The 20,256-nt window shown below is 36.9% G+C and overlaps 1 protein-coding gene across 1 annotated transcript in view; it reads right to left on the minus strand.

The window, feature by feature from the left end:
* The window catches only part of LRP1B (LDL receptor related protein 1B), a 2,136,850-nt gene that overhangs the window by 316,559 nt on the left and 1,800,035 nt on the right, over positions 1-20,256 (minus strand). Inside the window, exons 44-47 of the mRNA XM_062186250.1 lie at positions 8,188-8,380; positions 7,768-7,893; positions 3,807-3,935; positions 994-1,113 (exon numbers count right to left, since the gene is read on the minus strand). Of these exons, the coding sequence (XP_062042234.1) occupies positions 994-1,113; positions 3,807-3,935; positions 7,768-7,893; positions 8,188-8,380 (568 nt within the window). The remainder of the gene's footprint in view (positions 1-993; positions 1,114-3,806; positions 3,936-7,767; positions 7,894-8,187; positions 8,381-20,256) is intronic.

Genomic DNA, 20,256 nt, shown 5'->3' on the forward strand with positions numbered 1-20,256 from the left:
TCTTGTGCAAATTTCAACAGTAAAGTGTTGGGGTGGCATTTCTAATCTTGGGTTGATGGTCTACCCCAGCAGTCACTGTGTGAAAATATTAAATAGTATTAGCATGACTAACAATATAGCAATCAACTGGCAATAGCAAGACTTGGAAATCACCTAAAAGTTCATTCTTTTAAACCAGTCTTGAAGTAGATTTACATGACAATATTATTTAAAGGAGGAGAGATATGTTGATGATTGGCAATGTTTGTGATAAAATATGATAGAGAAATTGGGACTAACATCAAGCATTCCTGCCCAGTGCTTTAGGAAATGAGATCATATACAAAACAAAGAATCATAAAATGATGGAAATATTTTTGAAGCAGTCAATTCAGTACTATACATAACTGTAGAATGTCCAAATAACACGGAGCTAGCCCTGGGGAGAAGTGAAAAATGACAAGATTTTTAATGTGAGCAAAAAAGCAGAAACCAGAAATAGAGAACATAGTCATAATGTTCAATTTGCTTTAATACCTCCACTTCAGTTGCATTTATCACAGTTTGGTCCATACACACCATAACTCTCTCAGGAAAAAAAAAAGACTTTGAACATTTGAAGCAAATAATATTCCTAAACTGATGGAAAAAAATAAATAAACTTTAGGGGCCAGCATTGTGGCATAGTGGATTAAGTTGCTTTGTGTAACTACGGTGTCCCATATTAGAATGTGGGTTTGTGTCCTGGCAGCTCTGCTTCCAAAGCAGCTCCCTGCTAATGTGCTTGGAAAGGCAGCAGAGGATGGTCCAAGTACTTGGGACCCTGCCACTCAAATGGGAGACCCAGATGGAGTTCTTGGTTGTTGGCTTTGTCATGGTCCAGCTCCAACCATGGAGGCCATTTGCAGAATGAATCAACAGATTCAAGATCTCTTTCTCGGTTTCTCCCTCTCTCACTGTGTGATTCCACCTTTCAAATAAATAAAAATGAATCTTAAAAAAAGAAATATTTACCTTTACAATCTAATTCATCAGAGTTGTCACCACAGTCATTTTCACCATCACATATCTTGTCATGAGATACGCAACGACGATTGGAGCAGGGCTTGAATCCTCTTCGACAGCTTCTGTTTTCTAGTAAGTAGAAGCAGACGCTCATCATTGGAGTTTACATAGAAAGATTTTTACAAAATGAAAATCACAGACAAGGTCTCACTCATAACGGCTGATTGAGGAACTGTAAAGCAAGTGCTGTACAGTACAAATCTCTTGGGTAGAATATTTGTTTCTTGCTAAGGAGTAGTTCACTTAGTAAAGACCCTATATGATCCACTGTTTTAACTTGAGTGATTCATACCTGAAGAGCTCAAGTGATACCCACAATATTGTTTCTGACATTCTGTCAAGTAGTACAGAAATAAACAGATAATACATATTCAATTCTGAAGAAATAAATTTCTTCCTGAAAAGTAAGAAAAACACTTCACCATACATCTCCTTCATCCTATGTATCCACAAATATTTTATAATAAGAAAAAAAAACAGGTATAAATAGATATCCCTCAAAGTATCTAAAAATATCTATATAATATCCCAAAGAAAAAAAATAATTGCCTGTGAATTCTATTTGCCTTAACTTAGTACTCTTGACATTCTCTGATTTGGGGCACAAACTACCATTTACAATAACATGAGGGAACTTCAAAGTGTTTATGGGAAAATGGAACTAAATTAGATTATTTTTGTGCAAAATTTTTGGAACATCATAAATAGTATTCTTATACTAGATGTTTTTATTAACTTTGTGAAGACATCTCATATTTATTAATTTCAAAATGTTTTGCACCAAAATAAACTTATCTTTGTATTCTACTGTTCATGATTTTTCCTATTTCATTTGAATGGCAGAAATATAGAGTTAGAAAAAGACAGTGGGAGATTGCTATCTACTGATTCATTCCTAGATGTCTACAATATTCAGGGCTGGGACAGGCTGAAGCCAAGAGCCTTAAACACATTCCAAATCTCCTTTGTACATGGCAGAGACCCAATTATTTCCACCATCACCTGCAACCTCTTAGGGTGCATATTAACAGGAAACTGCAATTGGAAGCCAAGCTGGGCCTCAAACCTAGACATTCTAAGATGGTATGTGGGCATCCCAAGTGGCATCTTAAGTACTGTACCAAAAGTCCAGCCTCCCTTCCCATTAACTTTTTGAACTCCCATCATTATAGTAGCCATCTATTGAATGCTAACTGAACCAGGCTCTGAGTCACACACACACACACACACATATACATATATATATATATATATATATATGTACATATATATAAATACACACTTGCTTTTTAGTGTTCTCAACCAGCATTAGAGGTAGGTATTTTATAGTAGGAAGTGAAAACATAGAGGCACATTATCTTAAATACACAAGTCACACACAACTAGGTTTGGGAACAAAGATTGAATCTCAGGTGTGATTCCAAAGTCTATGCTTTATAATTGGGGTTGGCAATTCCTGCCACAAGCTAAATCTATGGCTCTTTAGCTAAGAATGATTTTTACATTTTTAAAAGGTTAAAATAAATAAAATAGAGTGCATATTAATAGGAAATATATGGACAACAAAATCTAACATATTTACTAGCTGAACTATTATAGGAAAAAAAATTCCTGTCTCCTGGATATTGTCTTGCTTCTATGAGGATAAAAATAATAGGAAGCCTCTTCTCAAGCTAATTCATAGTAAATAAACTGTACTTGTAAACTGGCTACTATAATATTTTATTGCTTTAATATTTTCATATTGCATAGGAGATAGCTGTTCATTAAAAATGTATTAAGGTAAATTTCCTAATAGTTACAGATCAATCATAGAAAAATCATATTTGACTATCAGTTTAACTGAGGGTATGTTAATTCTATTATAGACTGCCTGTGGATTTCTCAAATTACATTTTCTTCTTGTCAACATTTTTAAAAATGATTTACTATAGTTACTGCCCAGATAAGAGAACAAAGCCCAGATACTAGCACAAAGGAGAAACATAAATGATACAGCCTTTCCAGATATAGAGTTTTAAATTTTGCATGATATTCAATTCTATGCTATTGGATTTGTAGGAGAAAAACCATCAGAACAATTTAAAAGCAATTTTGATAAATTATAAAGTAACAACTGATGATTGTAGACAGACAAAATTCCAGGAGTAATACTACTGCAATGAAGGCGAGTCTCAGCTGATTAGCAGGGTATGAAAGCAACTCTTCACTTCCAAGAGATAGGCAGAGATATCCATCACTTGGTGCCATCAACAGAATCAGAGCTGGTGGGATGCCATGCTTGAGGGGAATCATGGCTAAAGCAACACCTTTGTACAAAAGGCACTGGTCCCCTTCCTTATCTTGCAGACAGAAATAGAATGGACCAGAGTTTGATGCCCACCCAGAAACATGCTGTTGGATGATACTGGATATTTGGTGCAGTGTAAACCTGAACATCCATAAATCACTGATACTTACAAATTTCAGTTTAAGAGATATAAACCTTAAAGTCTATTCTTTAAGATGAATAACTAGCTAATCCAAAAGATAAAACCTTACCCTGTTTTACTTTGCATTTTATGGGTAGAAAACCATAAGGAAATTCTTCAAGGAATATCATGGTTGCACTACAATAAATAAGGGGTCTCATTTTAAAATAAACAAACCCTTCCATTGCCTTAGATCTGCGTGTTCATGAGAACCATTAAAGAAATCATTCTCATCAGCCAAACGGACATAAACAACCCCAAAATGTGCATGACACATTTTGGACAACTTACCACAGTAGAGCAGTTTTTCATCTGACTTATCCTTACAGTGAGGAGCACCATCACAGGTGAGCTGGTAGTCAATGCACTCACCATTCCCACACTCAAACTCTGAATAAACATTGCAGGAAGAATTTTTAGCTGAAAGAATAAAAAGTCAATATATTTCTGTAATGACAAACATTTTCTGAGATCTTTGCAATTATTTTCCTTGATTTTAATTATAAAAATAAACTAAAATATATAAACTAAAACTAAATAATAAAATAAAATAAAATTAAAATAAAATAAAACTATATAATAGTACATAATGGGCAGCGGTCTATCACATTTTTTTATGAAAAATTAAGAGGGATTCTTGTTGTTATGGTTCTTCATCTCCAGTTGAAAATGTGGGTGGGGGAGTAATATGACTATTATTCTTTTATGCCTATTGTATATTTTCTTTTCTTTTTTTATTGTATATTTTCTTAATCATTTGGCTATTATGTGTATGGAGAAAGAGTAACTGAAATTGTATGACTATTTTTGTTCATCTAGACCAGCAGTCTGTCTTAAAAATAAATTTTTACAAAGAACTAGGAAATAAACTTTGTATATGCTAAGAGTGTTTTTATGTTTGTTATTGGAGTCTATTACACATTTTTCAATGCATTTTAATTTGCTAGCATGTAGATGATCTATTTTTGAATGTTTGATGTAAAGTCATCCAATAAAATGAATGGTCCCTTTTATCCTCCACTTCAAAGTTGGTGTTCCTCTTAACTACCTTGGTATCAAATTTTATCAGTAAGAAACACTAGAATTGCAAAATCTTAATCATCTACCTTGTGCTTTGTCCATGAGGATGGCAGGGAACAGACTGCTTCATGCCACACGACAGCATCTACTCCTTGAAATGCATGGGAGTCTGTTAGTCAAGCTGCGGGTGACAGTAATAAACTAGAATGTGAGTGCACCTGGTGTTTATGAACTCCAAGAGACTACTTCCTGTCAACCCATGTCTACATCAGGATTTTCTTAAAAAATTAAAGCCGGGGTTTATTGTGTGGTTTGCCATAACTAGGAAGTAAAGGTCAAGAGCCATAAAGCCTCCAAAGTTTTATTGTTTTTTATTTCAGACTTTAATTTTCACTGAATCTCAATCTAGATAAATGGGTAATCGATCTAGATTCAGTTAAATTGGAACTGTATACAGTGTCACTAGCATGGTAGCACTTTCCGAAGATTTTTTTTTTTTTTGTGCAGTCTAACATTCACTGGTAAGGCAGTATCTCAGGTAGAATAACAATTTAAAGAAGGCAGCAAATAATTTGAAACTTAAAAATATCATTATATTTACAGAAACAAGTATTACAAAGGGTACTTATATTACTAGTTACAATAATCATAAATCATACATGGAAAAAAATTCACCCACTCACTTAAACTCTTTTTTTTTTAATTTTTGACAGGCAGAGTGGACAGTGAGAGAGAGACAGAAAGGTCTTCCTTTGCCGTTGGTTCACCCTCCAATGGCCGCCGTGGCCAGCGCGCTACGGCCAGCGCACCATGCTAATCCGAAGGTAGGAGGAGCCAGGTGCTTCTCCTGGTCTCCCATGGGGTGCAGGGCCCAAGCACTTGGGCCATCCTCCACTGCACTCCTGGGCCACAGCAGAGAGCTGGCCTGGAAGAGGGGCAACCGGGACAGAATCCGGCGCCCCAACCGGGACTAGAACCCAGTGTGCCGGTGCCACAAGGCGGAGGATTAGCCTGTTGAGCCACAGCGCCGGCCCAACTCTTTTTAATATTTCAAATTTATGTTGTCTACTTTAAGCACATACTATATATATATATATATATATGTGTGTGTGTGTGTGTGTGTGTGTGTGTGTGTGTGTGCTGTGTGGTAAAAAATTAATTCTTATGGTGGAAAATGCTTTATTTCAGGTTTTATAACCATGGTGCCTTTGGAAAAAGCAAAAAGATTATTGACATATAAATATGGTTTTACATTATACAACATTATAGGAGCATGGTTGCTGTCAAGCATGCCCATTTGATGAAACACTATTGACTACTTTCTGCTTCTTTCTAGAAATAACTATATGGTTCAGCTGTTCTCGCATTCTCTTTACCTTATTTAATTGCACTTGCCTTTTCTATTTCTATCATGTATGATGGTAAGGTTAACAATGCTGTGAAGAATGGAATTGCCTAATCTTTTAGTCAACAGTTATGACAACAAATGGTTTTCTTTCCTTTGCCCTCAGGTAGGAGTTAATAAATAGCCTTTCACCCCTTAAATGCTCCATTAACATTCATGAACAGCTCGGGGTGAACTCATTCAGATGTGGACAAGGATATGTCAGAAAACATTTTTATTTCCCAAAGATGGATTTAACAAGAAGCAGCCAAGAGTAACTTTGCAATCTCTCTGCTGGACCACAGGATTTCAATATAAATGTGCAATGGCTACAGTCTGCCTCTGTAACTGTTTGTCACCTCAGAGGACTCCACTGTCACTCTACAGTTGCATGTGAATACAATGGTTCTTATTTAAAATCATATCTTTCAGTAGGATTCATTCCCCTCATCAATAGAGGGAAGCAGGTGGCATTGTAGGGGCAGTGAATTCTCATCTATTTTATAGCAAGGACAGGCCTCCACTGTACCCAAATAAGGTTTGCTTTTTGGACTTAAGTCATTGCTTTGCTACTGGCCAGTAGTGACCTGTGAAAGAAACCTGAGTGATTCTAATGCAGAGTTAACACTCTAGTCTTACAGATGGCATCAGATTCAGATCATTACAGCTGAAACCACATAGGGAAAAGGAAAGAGAGAGTTTAAGCAATTTCCTTAGCAATTCAGAGAAGTGTTAAGTGATAAAGAATTATGGGAATTTGTGGCCCAAATCATTGAAATTGGCTATCTGCATTTAAAAAAAAAAAATCACTGCACAATTGCATCATTCTCTCATTTGCTTTGGCACAGTCTTTTTAAAAACAACTTTTACCCCTTTTGCCAAAAGGTACCTTTTGTCTTGTGATAACAATTTGTAAATTAAGGCAGTATGTCTATGTTCTTGTATCAAATGCAGTTGTGTGTGTGTGTGTATGCAACTGTTTTAATTTGTTTTAAAGAAAACTAAAGACAAAATCTATAATTTCTACAATATATACTTGTCCAACAGTTAATTGTCTAAAATGAAAGCATGCGGATATAAATAAGGAGAGAAAAATTGTCAAAAATTGAGACATTCTGAAGAGTCAGTTGACCAATTCTCAACAAGATGCTTCGCTTCTCTTTCCAAGTTATCCATATAAAAATAGCCTTAATGTCAAAAGGAAATTAACCTGTTATATGTTGCTTGCTAATTTTTCTTGGCAATATTGGAACATTTGAACCTTTATTTATTTTGGAAACAGTTTGGAAACTTAGCTGTTAATAAGTGTATATTGTAATGGCACTAATTAAACATTGCGATGCCTTTGGGAGGTATAAACATCATGCAAGGCTGCAATGTTACATTCTTAATTAACAGTTTGGAAATGATTACAAATAAGCTGCATGAACCATTCTCTCTCATTTACATACTGTGATGGACTGTGAGTGGTTTTACTGCAAGACTACTGATCTACTGCCTGTGTACTGGTTTATTTCAACTTTAATTAATTTTGTAATTGACTAGATTCTCTGAATCACAGCTACAATTTTTCAGATCATCATTGTACTCAGGTACTTTTCTGTCTATTCTCAATATCTTCTAGCCCAGAATCATAGGGAAAAAACATTTGTCACCAGTTTGATTATTAATATCTGTCACACAGCGCTATAATTCAGAAAATGGTAAACTGAGCTTTTGTAGAAAAGAGACATAAACCAACAGTCATCAGTACTGGAGGAGAGTATAGCTTCATAAGCGCATTAAAACAATTTCAATGGATCATTTTGAGTAATGATGCCATACTGCTTTTCAATTTTCTATACTTACTCACACATCTGTTGTCATCTAGCAATATTCGGTCCCCTCTGCAAGAACAATTCACTCTCCCACTAGGAGTTAAAAGGCACAGGTCATGGCACCCTCCATTCAACAATGCACATGGAGAAAGTTCACCTGCAATGAAGAGAGATTATTCAAGATCTGAATGGAATTCTTGGTCTCTGTTAGATATTGATCCATAGTGAGTAGAATAGAATTCCAGAAATAAATAGTTAAAAATGAATAGCTTTTTAGGTGATAAACTACAGAATTTGCCTGAAATATCTCAGATATTCTGTTAGTCAAATCCTCAAATTTATCCCCAAGAACTGAGAAAACAAAAACCAACTAAGTATTGCTGGAAAACATAGAAAATATTTTGAGAGGTTATATAATTAAAACACACATCTGTATTCTATCATAACTTACAACTATTGGTGTCATTGGCAACGGCTATGATTCCCATTGGTTGATGTGGGATATCAGAGCGAAGAATCGTTGTGTCTCCTCCCGTGTACTTGTTGGAACGCAGGATAGCCCTTCTTCCCCAGTCTGACCAGAAGATATAATTGTCATAAACAGCCAGACTGAGGAAAGTCCCTGGCCCAGATTTAACAATCACCTGAAATAAACAAATTTTATATTTTTACAATAAGGATAAAGCATATACTCACATAAATTTTTGTTTTAGAAACATTAAAAATTAGTTCAGATTTAAGCAATAGAAACCATCAGATCAAAATATTTTACAAAATGGGTAATCCTAATTTGATTCATTGTTAAAAATTCATCATTAGTATTTGCAGCATCCTTATTTAAAGTAAACAGGTTGAATATCCCTTGTCTGAAATGCGTGGGTCCTGGAGTATATCAGATTTTGGACTTTTTTTGGGATTTTAGAATATTTACATGTACATAATGAGATACCTTGGGGATAAAAAACAAGTATAAGCATAAAATTCATTTACAATAATGTTGCATATACACCTTACATAAAACCTAAAGATATTTTTATCCATTATTTTTAGTATGTCTGCATTTTGACTGCACACGGTCACATGAGATCAAGTAGAAATTTTCACTTATGGCACCAGGTCCAAACTGCTTCTATTTTGGGATCACTTTGGATTTTGTATTTTCAAATTCAGGATGTGCCGTGGCTCAATAGGCTAATCCTCTGCCTGCGGCGCTGGCACCCCAGTTTCTAGTCCATGTTGGGGTGCCAGATTCTGTCCTGGTTGCTTCTCTTCCAGTCCAGCTATCTGCTGTGGCCCGGGAGTGCAGTGGATGCCCCAGGTCCTTGAGCCCTGCACCTGCATGGGAGACCAGGAGGAAGCGCCTGGCTCCTGGCTTCGGATTGGTGCAGCACCGGCAGTAGCGGCCACTTTGGGGGTGAACCAACGGAAAAAGGAAGACTTTTCTCTCTGTCTCTCTTTCTCTCACTAACTCTGACTGTCCGAAAAAAATAAAAATAAAAAAAATCAAATTCAGGATGCTTGATCTGGACTTAAACTTCATCATTCAATTTGTATAAACAACTAGTTTTTAAGCATTAGAAGCCAAAACCACAAAGTCTAAAGATTAGATAGATAGATTCCTAAGTTTCCAGAACTAGGCATGGATTATAAAGGGCCTGGGGATCCAGGTTTTTCCTTTAGGAAGATTGCACCATGAGTGACCACATCCAGTGAGTATCTTCTGGCAGTACAGTTAAGAACTTCCACTCAGACCAAGGGAAGTAAAAGAAACTAGATTAACCCTTCAAAACATTTAAGAAGCAGAACAAGACATATGAAGCAGGAATTTCCAAAGTGTTGGACATCTAGTACTGAAGGGTAGCAATTCGTGGTAAGACATAACATCTATCCCAGGTAAAAACTCAGAAAAGAAAGATGAATGGAAATAAAAACAGAAATTATATAGGGTTCATCATTCCCACTCCTTCTTGTCATCATTATTCTGGAATTTACTATGAGTAAAAAAATCTGTTGGATAAAAATAACAAAAACAAAAACAAAGAGCTCCTGGAACTAAGTGAATTTTGTAAAGTTATAAAATGTATGATTATTTTAAAAACCAGTTATATTTCTTACATTTCTATATATTAACAATGAGCAATTGGAAATTAAAACTTTAAAACTCACAATAACACCAACAAAATGAAATACATAGTGGTGACCATGAAAAATATGTTTAATAAATTAAAATGCAAAATATTGCTAAAGATGTTAACAAAAAGTCAGTAAGTAGAGATATATTCTATTCATGGTTTGTAAGATTCAATTCTGTTAAAATGTCATTTCTCCCAATATTGATAAATTACATCTTCATATCTAGATTAAAGGGTGGAAAAGATAAGATTTTTTAGTTTTAACCACTTTAAGAGTTATCAAGAGATAACGTACAGGGGCAAGTATTATAGTGCAAGAGGTTAAGCCACAGCCTGCAACACCAGCATCCCTTATGGGCATCATTGGAGCACTAGCTTGGGCCCCTGACACCTATGTGGGAGACCAGACTGAGTTACTGGCTCCTGGTTTTGGCCAGGAGAAATCTTATAACCCTGACCAAGTTATAGCAAGAATCCTGTTAAGTCTAGTCAGTTTAACCAGAATCCCTCATTATCCCTAAGGTTTGTTCTTGGTCATTTTGGTTTTTTTGCTCTTGAACCCATTTAATTGTGATGGGATTTAATCTAGAACACATTCATATCATAGCTACACATGAACTCCACAGGGCTGTGCCAAAACAGACCACATCAACTCTGTCCATCAGGTTCTTTGAGGCAACTTTTTGAAAAATTCAGATCCTCGGGTTCATCCCTAGACAGATGCAATGGGAACTATATGGGTTGGGAACAGAGGCCCTGCATTGTCACCAAGGCCCTGCAGTAGGCTCCTGTTGCCATCCAGCACTGAGAGGCCAAGTTCCTGACTGTCAGGTCAATCTATGGGGCTATTTCATTGCCTCCTGTAGTTCCTGATCCTCAATCTACCAGTTCCTGATTTTACTCACAGCCTACAACTTCTCCTTATTCCTTGTTTTATTCAGAGTTAAGGTCTTTCTCTGGCCCCTGTTAGAAAATCCATTGCAGGGGCAGGAGTCTAGCCTAGCAGTCAAGATGCTGTATGATACACCTGCATGTCGTATCAGAGTACCTGGGAGCAGCATCTGACTCTGGATTCCTTTTCTGCTAATGCAGATCCTGGAAAGCAGCAGTAATGGCTCAAGGAATTATGTTCTGTCTCCCACACTGGAGACCTAGATTGAGTTTCTGGATCATGGTTTATACTTTGCCAAGCCCTGGTCATTTCAGGCATTTGGACAGTGAACAAGTAGATGGGAGTGCTCCCTCTCTCTCTCTCTCTCTCTCTCTCTCATTCTCTCTCTCTCTCTCTCTTTCCTTTCTCATGGTGTCAAGAAATAAATATAAAAAGTTCAATTCCATTTCAGTAGTTCCTATACCTTTTGAAATTTTTCTGAATAAAGTCTGTCCTATTGTTTCGCTAGTAGCTTAAATTTCTTTTAACATGTACAATGGGAATACAACTAAGTAAAAACAACAGGATAAACTTTTCATATGTATAACAACATGGATAAACTTCAAAATAATAATTGTAAGGGAAAGAAGCCAGGAGAAAGTACATGCTAGAACATACCATTCATTCATATAAATTTTAAGAACATGAAAACCAATCTGTAGTAAGAAAAAACAGATAGTGTTTCCCAGGGATAAAGAAGGCACAAAGTGGAAAGAGCAGAATTACAAGAGAAGAAACTTGTAGCAGTTGTGTGGGTGCTCATTTTTTGCAAGTAATGATGAATTCAGTGTGTGTGTGTGTGTGCATGCATATGTGTGAAAAATTCTCAACTTTACATATGTGCAGTTTAATATACATAAATTATATACAAAAATATTAAAAATAAAGGTCCAAATGTTCCCCAAATAGCTTAGATGAAATATATTAACTATATATGACTGCTACTAAGTTTTAAATAATAGTATATACCAGAAAATAAATGAGTTCAATGTCCAGTAATTTTATTTAGTTTTTCTCCTAAGTCTAAACCATAAGTATCCTAACCAAATAGTTCTCAATTCTTCAGGCAAGCAGTGAAAAAATCAAGCTTAATTTAAATCTGTACACACTCCTGTTGAGTAAAGACCTCCAAAGCCTAGAAGATAGATCTCGAGAAGGAGTTTATTTCTATAAGATAAATATAAGATGCAATTTCAGGAAATGGAGCATGCAGAAGGAGGAGGAGGAGAGGACTAGGGGAGGAGACCACAAAGAGAAAGAAGGGGGAAGAGGGAAAGCATAGGAAAAGTAGAAAGGAAAGGAGGAAAGAGCCATAAATTTCAAATGAGCCAAAGAAATCTAAAAGAATTTGTCTTCAAGGAAGCAGAAATCCTCACGCAAATGGCATATTGGCCACTTTTCAGCAGGGTGGATTTGGGGAAGATTATTCACTTTTTAAAAATTGAAATGTACCCATCTCTTAGATAGACCTGACTAAAACCTGCTTCAGTAATTTCACCAGGCTGGTTTAAGGATACATAGCGGGGGTGGGGAGGCAGTGTGGCTTAGTGGGTAAAGCCGCCACCTGCAGTGCCAGCATCCTCTATAGGTGCCGGTTTGGGTCCCCGCTGCTTCACTTCCAATCCAGCTCTCTGCTATAGTCTGGGAAAGCACTGGAAGATGGCCCAAGTCCTTGGGCCCTGGTACCCACGTGGGAGGTCCGGAGGAATCTCCTGGCTCTTGGCTTTGGATTGGCACAGCTCTGGGCCATTGTGACTGGAGTGAATTAGCAGATTGAAGACTTTTCTCTCTCTCTGCCTGTGCCTCTCTGTAACTCTGCCTTTCAAATAAATGAATAAATCATTAAAAAAAGGATATATGAGGTAATATTTTTCAAAGTTTAGTTATATATTGAGTTCATATATTCTGGTTATGGGACAAAGTTGGGCATTAGCTTTCGTTATTTTTGCATGAAGAATGATTCTAAAGTAATTAATTTTCATATAAAATTTCAATTAAGAAATTTAAATTGAATATTTTTGTAGTGATAAATATGTAAATTTAATTCTTTGGCTTCAGTATTAATTTCAATAAGAAAACTCACTACGTTACTTTCTCTGTAAAGAGAAAAAAAAAGGAAACCTTACAGGAAAGATGACCACATAGAAAATGTCATGAAGAAATACGTTTTTAGAAAATTAAACACAGATGAAAAGGGTATATGATGATCCTAGCAATAAGAGAATTAACTGAAAAGGCACTATAGTAAGACTTACAAATATTACCTCATTTCATTCTTAAAACCATCCCATGAGGCAGGGATTATTGCCAACTTAATGCATATATGAAGAATCTGAGGGTTGGAGAAATTTTGCAGCTTACCAGAAATGAAATGCTTAGTTAATGTAGGCACTTGAATTTGATATAAGCTTTCACAACTAATTATAATCACAGATGCTTACTAAAAGTTGATTACATGTTAGGTACTAATATGCATGCTTTACCAGCATTTTGTGAGGAACACATCATCTCCATTACATGTATTAGAAAATTTAGGGCAGAGAAATTAACTCAGTCAAAGCAGCAAAGTTACACCCAGTGCTCCTATTGTTCAACAACTTAGTATATTGCCTCCAAATCTCAATACTTACCCCATGCCAAACAGTACATTCTTAGGAATGACTGCATCCTTAGAACAACTATTTATGGACTACTGAAGTTCATATGATTTGTAGAAGCACAATAATTTAAAACGGTTCCTGGAACCAGCATTGTGGCATGGTGGGTTAACCCACCATTAGCATGCCTGCATCCCATATCAAAGAACTACTTTGAATCCTGGCTGCTCCACTCCAATCCCGTTCTTAACTAACGTGCCTGGAAAGCAGTGGATGATAGCCCAAGTACTTGGGCCCCTGCCACCAACAAGAGAGACTTGGATGGGGTTACAGGATCCTGGTTTTTGGCCTAGACCAGCACTTGCTAGTGTGGTCATTTGGAGAGCAAAGAAGCAGATATAATACTACTCTCTCAAAAAGGAAACCAAAAAAGAAACATGTTGAAGTGAAATGAACACTATGAGAAATAGTGACTTGATCAGCCCTTGTCCTGACTGCTGATGTACAATTTAATACTTTATCCATTATAGTATTTTTTTGTTCTACTTAATACTATTGGTTGAGCTCTGTAATTAACACACAATTATACTTAGGTGTTTAAATTTAACTGAAAAGTGATTCCTGTTAGATATAAGAGTGGGAATAAGAGAGGGAGGATGTGTACAATTTGGGACATGCTCAATTGGACTTGCCCCAAATGGTGGAGTTAGAAATGTGCCAGGGGATTCCAATACAATCCCATCAAGGATGAATGTACCAATGTCATCTCACTAGTCCAGATGATCAATTTCAGTTCACAATTGATCACACTGATAGGTCTAAGAGTCAAAGGGATCACATAAATAAGACTAATGTCTGCGAATACTAACTGATAGAATCAAAAAGGGAGAGAACTATCTAACATGGGAAGTGGGATACACAGCAGACTCATAGAATGGCAGACGTCCTAAAAAGCACTCTGGCCTCAGAATCAGCCCTTAAGGCCTTCGGATCTGGCTGAAGAGCCCATGAGAGTATTGTAGGCATGGAAAGCCAAGACACTCTGGCAAAAAAAAAAAAAAGAAAAAAAAAAAAAAAAAAAACCACAAAACCTAAATGAAAGATCTCTGCGAGTGAGATCCCAGTAGAAAGAACGGGGCCATCAAAGAAGGAGGTGCCTTTCTCTGAAGGGAGGAGAGAACTTCCACTTTGACTATGACCCTGTCTGAATAAGATCAAAGTTGGAGAACTCAAAAGGCCTTGGCAACTCATGACTAGAGCCTAGGGAGATTACTGATGCCATAAACAAGTGTCAAATTGTTAAGTCAACAACAAGAGTCACTGTGTACTTACTTCTCATGTGGGATCTGTCCTTAATGTGTTGTCCAATGTGAAGCAATGCTATAACTAGTACTGAAACAGTATTTTACACTTTGTGTTTCTGTGTGGGTGCAAACTGATGAAATCTTTACTTAATATATACTAAATGGATCTTCTGTATATAAAGATAATTGCAAATGAATCTTGATGTGAACAGAATGGGAGAGGGAGCAGGAGATGGGAGGGGTGCGGGTGGGAGGGAAGTTATGAAGGAAAAGCCATTGTAATCCATAAACTGTACTTTGGAAATTTATATTTACTAAATAAAAGTTTTTTAAAAAATGAATACTTCTCTCTCTCACTCTCTCTCTCTCTCTCTCTCTCTCTCCTTTCTCTATTTTTCTCCAGTCACCCTGCCTTTAAAATAACCAATAAATAAATCATTTTAAAAAGAAGTACCATCTCTCTCATCCATCCTGTATCAATCACTAAACTACAATGAGGTAATTAAAGATGTTTTTTTGTGGATAGAAAAGGGCATAAAATCCTATGTAATTTAGAGATTCAGTCCAATCTGTATCAAAAATTCCATTTTCTGCAGAACTCAAAAAAGCACTGGTAAAATTTATCTTGGTTCACAAATAGCTAACTCTTGGGCAAACACAACAAATTAGCATACTTTACACTATCTGATTTAAATATATATTACAAAGCTATAGTAATTAAAACAGAATGGTATTGACCTGAAAACATATGGGGTAACAGACATATGGAGTAACAGAACAGAATCAATACCATACACATAAACTTACTCATCTATAGCTAATTGACTTGGACAAAAATTTAATGAACATGCATTATAAAGAGATAATCTTTTTTTTTTTTTTTTGGACAGGCAGAGTTAAACAGTGAGAAAGTGAGAGACAGAGAGAATGGTCTTCCTTCTTCCATTGGTTCACCACCCCAAATTGCTGCTACGGCCAGCACGCTGTGCTGATCCAAAGCCAGGAGCCAGGTGCTTCCTCCTGGTCTTCCATGCGGGTGCACTTGGGCCATCCTTCACTGCCTTCTCGAGCCACAGCAGAGAGCTGGACTAGAAGAGGAGCAACCGGGACAGAATCTGGCGCCCCTACCGGAACAAGAACCCAGAGTGCCAGTGCTGCAGGCAGAGGATTAGCCAAGTAAGCCATGGTGCCGGCCCAATCTTTTTAACAAACAGTGCTGGAAAATTTTATAAATCCATATATAGAAGAATTAAACTAGATCCCTGTATCTCACCATGTACAAAAATGAATTTAAAATGGATTAAAGACAAATGTAAAACCAGACACTATGAAACTTCAAGAAGAAAAAATAGGGGAGCCAGTTTAGGACATTGGAATGGGAAAGGATTTTTTGCTTAAGACTGCAAAAGCACATGGGATGAAAACAAATCTATTCAAACTGATTTTTGTAAAACTAAAATGCTGCTGCTTGGCAAAGGAAACAGTTTGTGAAGAGACAACCTACAAAATGGAAGAAACTACACGCAAGCTATACAATTCGATATCAAGCAACTTAAGCAACTCAGCAGTACAAGAACAATTAATCCAATTTAAAAATGAGAACTAAATCTAAATGGATGTTTTTCATAGACATACAAATGGCCAACAGATATATAAAAATGCTCAGTATCACTAATCATCAAGAAATGAAAATTGCAACAATGAGATATTACCTCACCCCAGTTAGATTGGCTACTATTAAACAGAGTGATTTTTTATAGTAATAGTAATACTAATACAAGAGAGAACAAATGCTGGAAAGGATATAAAGAAAAAGAGAACCCTTGCACACTGTTGGAGGAAATGCAAATTACCATTGTGGAAAGCACTGTAGAGTTAGCTCGAACAATTAAAATACAGAATCACCATATGATCCAAATTCCACTGCTAATTATACACAAGGACAATGAAATCAATCTATCGTAGAGACATCTTTACTCCCATTTTTACTGTATCACTATTCATAATAGTTAAGAAATGAAAACAGCCTAAGTGTACACGTACTTATGAATAAAAAAATGCATAACATATACATAATGGAATAAAAAGAATTAAATCTTGTCATTCACAACATGACAGAACTGGAGGTTATTATGTTTAATGAAATAAACCAAGCACAGAAAAATGTGTTACATGATCTCACTTATATAGAAAGTATTAAAAGAAAAGGGACCTCATAGAAGTTACCTGAAGCTGGGGAGGGAATGAGAGAGGGATGGGGAAATGTTGATCAAAGTGTGAGTATCAAGTTATATCTAATAAGAAGTTCTGAGTTTCCATTGCATAATAGGGTGAATACAGATAATGTTAATGTACTGTATTTCTTTATACAAAGGAAAACAACTAGAAGGTTTTGATTTTTTTGCCAAAAACAAATATTAAATGCTCAATATATATACGTACTAAGACATCACAAAACACCCATTACAAATATGTCCACTTTTTATATGCCTTAAACTACTTTAGTTAAAAAACTTAAGATAAACAAGGTATAGCCTTGTTTGGCTATACCCAAAACCATACTTTATTCATTACCAATAACTAATAATTACTTTTATTGACAATTGCTTCCATTTTTTTCTGATCATATAGGTCATTTCTGTTCTTTTTATTTTAAAGATTTATTTATTTATTTGAAAGTCATAGTTACACACAGAGAGAAGGAGATGCAGAGAGAGAGAGGTCTTCCATCTGCTTGTTCACTCCCCAACTGGCTGCAAATGCTGGAGCTGCACTGATCCGAAGCCAGGAGCCAGGAGCTTCCTCCAGGTGTCCCACACAAGTGCAGGGGCCCAAAGATTTGGGTCATCTTCTACTGCTCTCCCAAGCCACAGAAGAGAGCCAGATTGGAAGTAGAGCAGCTGAGTCTCAAACTGGCGCCTATATGGGATGTCAGCACCGCAGGCGGCAGCTTTACCTGCAACACCACAACACCGGCCTCCATTTCTGTTCTATGGTACAATATTTTGTTGTACCTGAGCGAGTACAAACAAAGGAGCTCTACACATTGATAAAATTGGATGGTCCTTTATTGCCGGCGGTGGAGAGTGGGCTCATGCCCTAAAAAACTCTCGACCTTGAAGCCCAAAGCAACAGGGTTTATAAAGGCAAAAACCACAAAATCGGGAGGGGAATTCATGGTTGCTAGGGACAAAGGGGAATACATGGTTACCGGGGTCAAGCTGACCTAAAACCTATGTGAAACTAGTATCAGTTATAATCTTGACAATACCAGTTACAAGCTTAACAATTCCAATTATAATCTTGACATTAATCCAGGTATTGGTTTTAATCATATGTAGGACATAGACAAATTACATTTTTTATCATTAACCCAGGTGTAGCCTATCCACTTCCAAGCTTGAGCGATCATGCTAGGGGGTTTCTATGCTCTGCCAAGTGTGATGTAGTGGACTGCTATTGTTCAACTGTTTTAGATCATAGTTTCAGACCAGAGTGTCATGGTGTGGGGGGGCACCTTCCTAGAATGGTCTAGGTCCTAGTCTCAAGTGCTCCAAAATGGAGTCCCTACTGTCAAGGTGTTACTTCAATTTCACTGACCTTAATGGGCTTACAAATCATTTTCAGATTTTGTTAAAAGTGAGGTTCAAATTCATTAACTCAGGGATGAAACATGAGATTCTGCATTTCCAATAAGACTCTTGGGGACACTAATGCCATTTATTTGGGAATACATTCACTATGAATTGCAAGAATACAAAATTAAATATAAAAATAAATAAAATAATTTTACCACAAGACCAAATTAATCACCATTTTGAATTAAGATTATAGAAGGATGGTTCAGGCTGAAGCTAGGAGGCAGGAACTCCATCCTTGTCACCTACATGGGTGTCAGGGACCAAATGTACTTGGTGCCATCCCGTGCACATTAGCAGGGAGCTGGATCAGAAGCAGAGCAGCTAGAACTCAAAGTGGAGCTCAGAAATGGGATGCCAAAATAACAACTGCAACTTAATCCACTGTGCCAACAAATGATCCCTCCTTTTTTCTTTTTTCTTTTTTTATTTGACAGATAGAGTTACACAGTGAAAGAGACAGAGAGAAAGGTCTTCCTTCCATTGGTTCACCCCCCAAATGGCCGCTATGGCTGGAGCTATGCTGATCCGAAACCAGGAACCAGATGCTTCTTCCTGGTCTCCCTTGCGGGTGCAGGGGCCCAAGCACTTGGGCCATCCTCCATTGCACCTCCCCCCCGGGCCACAGCAGAGAGCTGGACTGGAAGAGGAGCAACTGGGACTAGAACCCGGTGCTCATATGGGATGCTGATGCCACAGGCGAAGGATTAACCAAGTGAGCCATGGCGCCAGCCCCCCTCCTTTTTTCTTTATAAATTGGCAGCATAGTATTTTCTTTGTATTAACTTTAGCATGAGTTGACACCCTAAAAGCTCATCCAATAAAAGCTAAAATAGACAACTGGGATTTTATCAGATTGATAAAAAATAGACTGCTGAGACAGCCAAGATAATGTAAGAATTATGTGCGAGTTATTTATTTGACAAGGGATTAATCCAGAACATACAAGGAATTCAAATGATTCAATAAAAGAAATCCAAATAATTCAATTCAAAATGGGAAAATGTTGTGAGTAGACATTCTCAGAAGAAATAAAAATGGCAAAAAATTTTATGTTACAGTGCCCCATGTAGGTATCCAGCAAGAAAATTCAAGTAAAAAATAATAAGGTAGCACCTAACTCCAGTTAGAATGGCTACTATAAAAAAGACAGTCATTTGGCCTACTAGTTGAGACTCTTTTCTATGAAGCTTGCATCACCTTATCTCTTAAGCCTTGAACCTGTGTGGGAGACCCGGAAGAAGCTCCTGGCTCCTGGCTTTGGATCAGCACAACTCTAGCCACTGCGGCTAATTGGGGAGTGAACCAGCAGATAAACGACCTCTCCCTCTCCTCTTCTCTCTTTCTCTGCCTCTCCTTCTCTCCGTGTAACTCTGACTTTCAAGTAAATAAATAAATCTTAAAGAGAAAAAAGAAATGGGAAAAAGGACCTGAACAGACACTTTTCAAGGGAGGAAACTGAAATGGCAAATAGACACATGAAAAAATGCTCAGGATCACTGGCCATCAGGGAAATACAAACTAAAACTACAATGAGGTTTCATCTCACCCTTGTTAAAAAGGCTCTTACACAGAAGTCAACAAACAACAAATGCTGGCAAGGACATGGGGAGAAGGGTAACTTAATCCAGTGTTGCTGGGAATGTAAACTAGTACAGTCATTTCAGAAGACAGTATGGAGATATCTCAGAAAGCTGAATATAGACTTACCATATGACCTAGCCATCCCAATGCTAGGAATTTATCCAAAAGAAATGAAGTAAGCATATGAAAGAGTGATCTGTAATCCCTGTTCATTTCAGCTCAATTTATAATAGTTAAGATATGGAATCAACCCAGATATCTATCAACTGAAGCATGGATAAAGACATTATGGTATATCTACACTATGGAATACTGCACAGTGGTAAAAATATGA

The sequence above is a fragment of the Lepus europaeus genome, chromosome 1 (assembly GCF_033115175.1).
Source record: "Lepus europaeus isolate LE1 chromosome 1, mLepTim1.pri, whole genome shotgun sequence".
Lineage (NCBI taxonomy): Eukaryota > Metazoa > Chordata > Mammalia > Lagomorpha > Leporidae > Lepus > Lepus europaeus.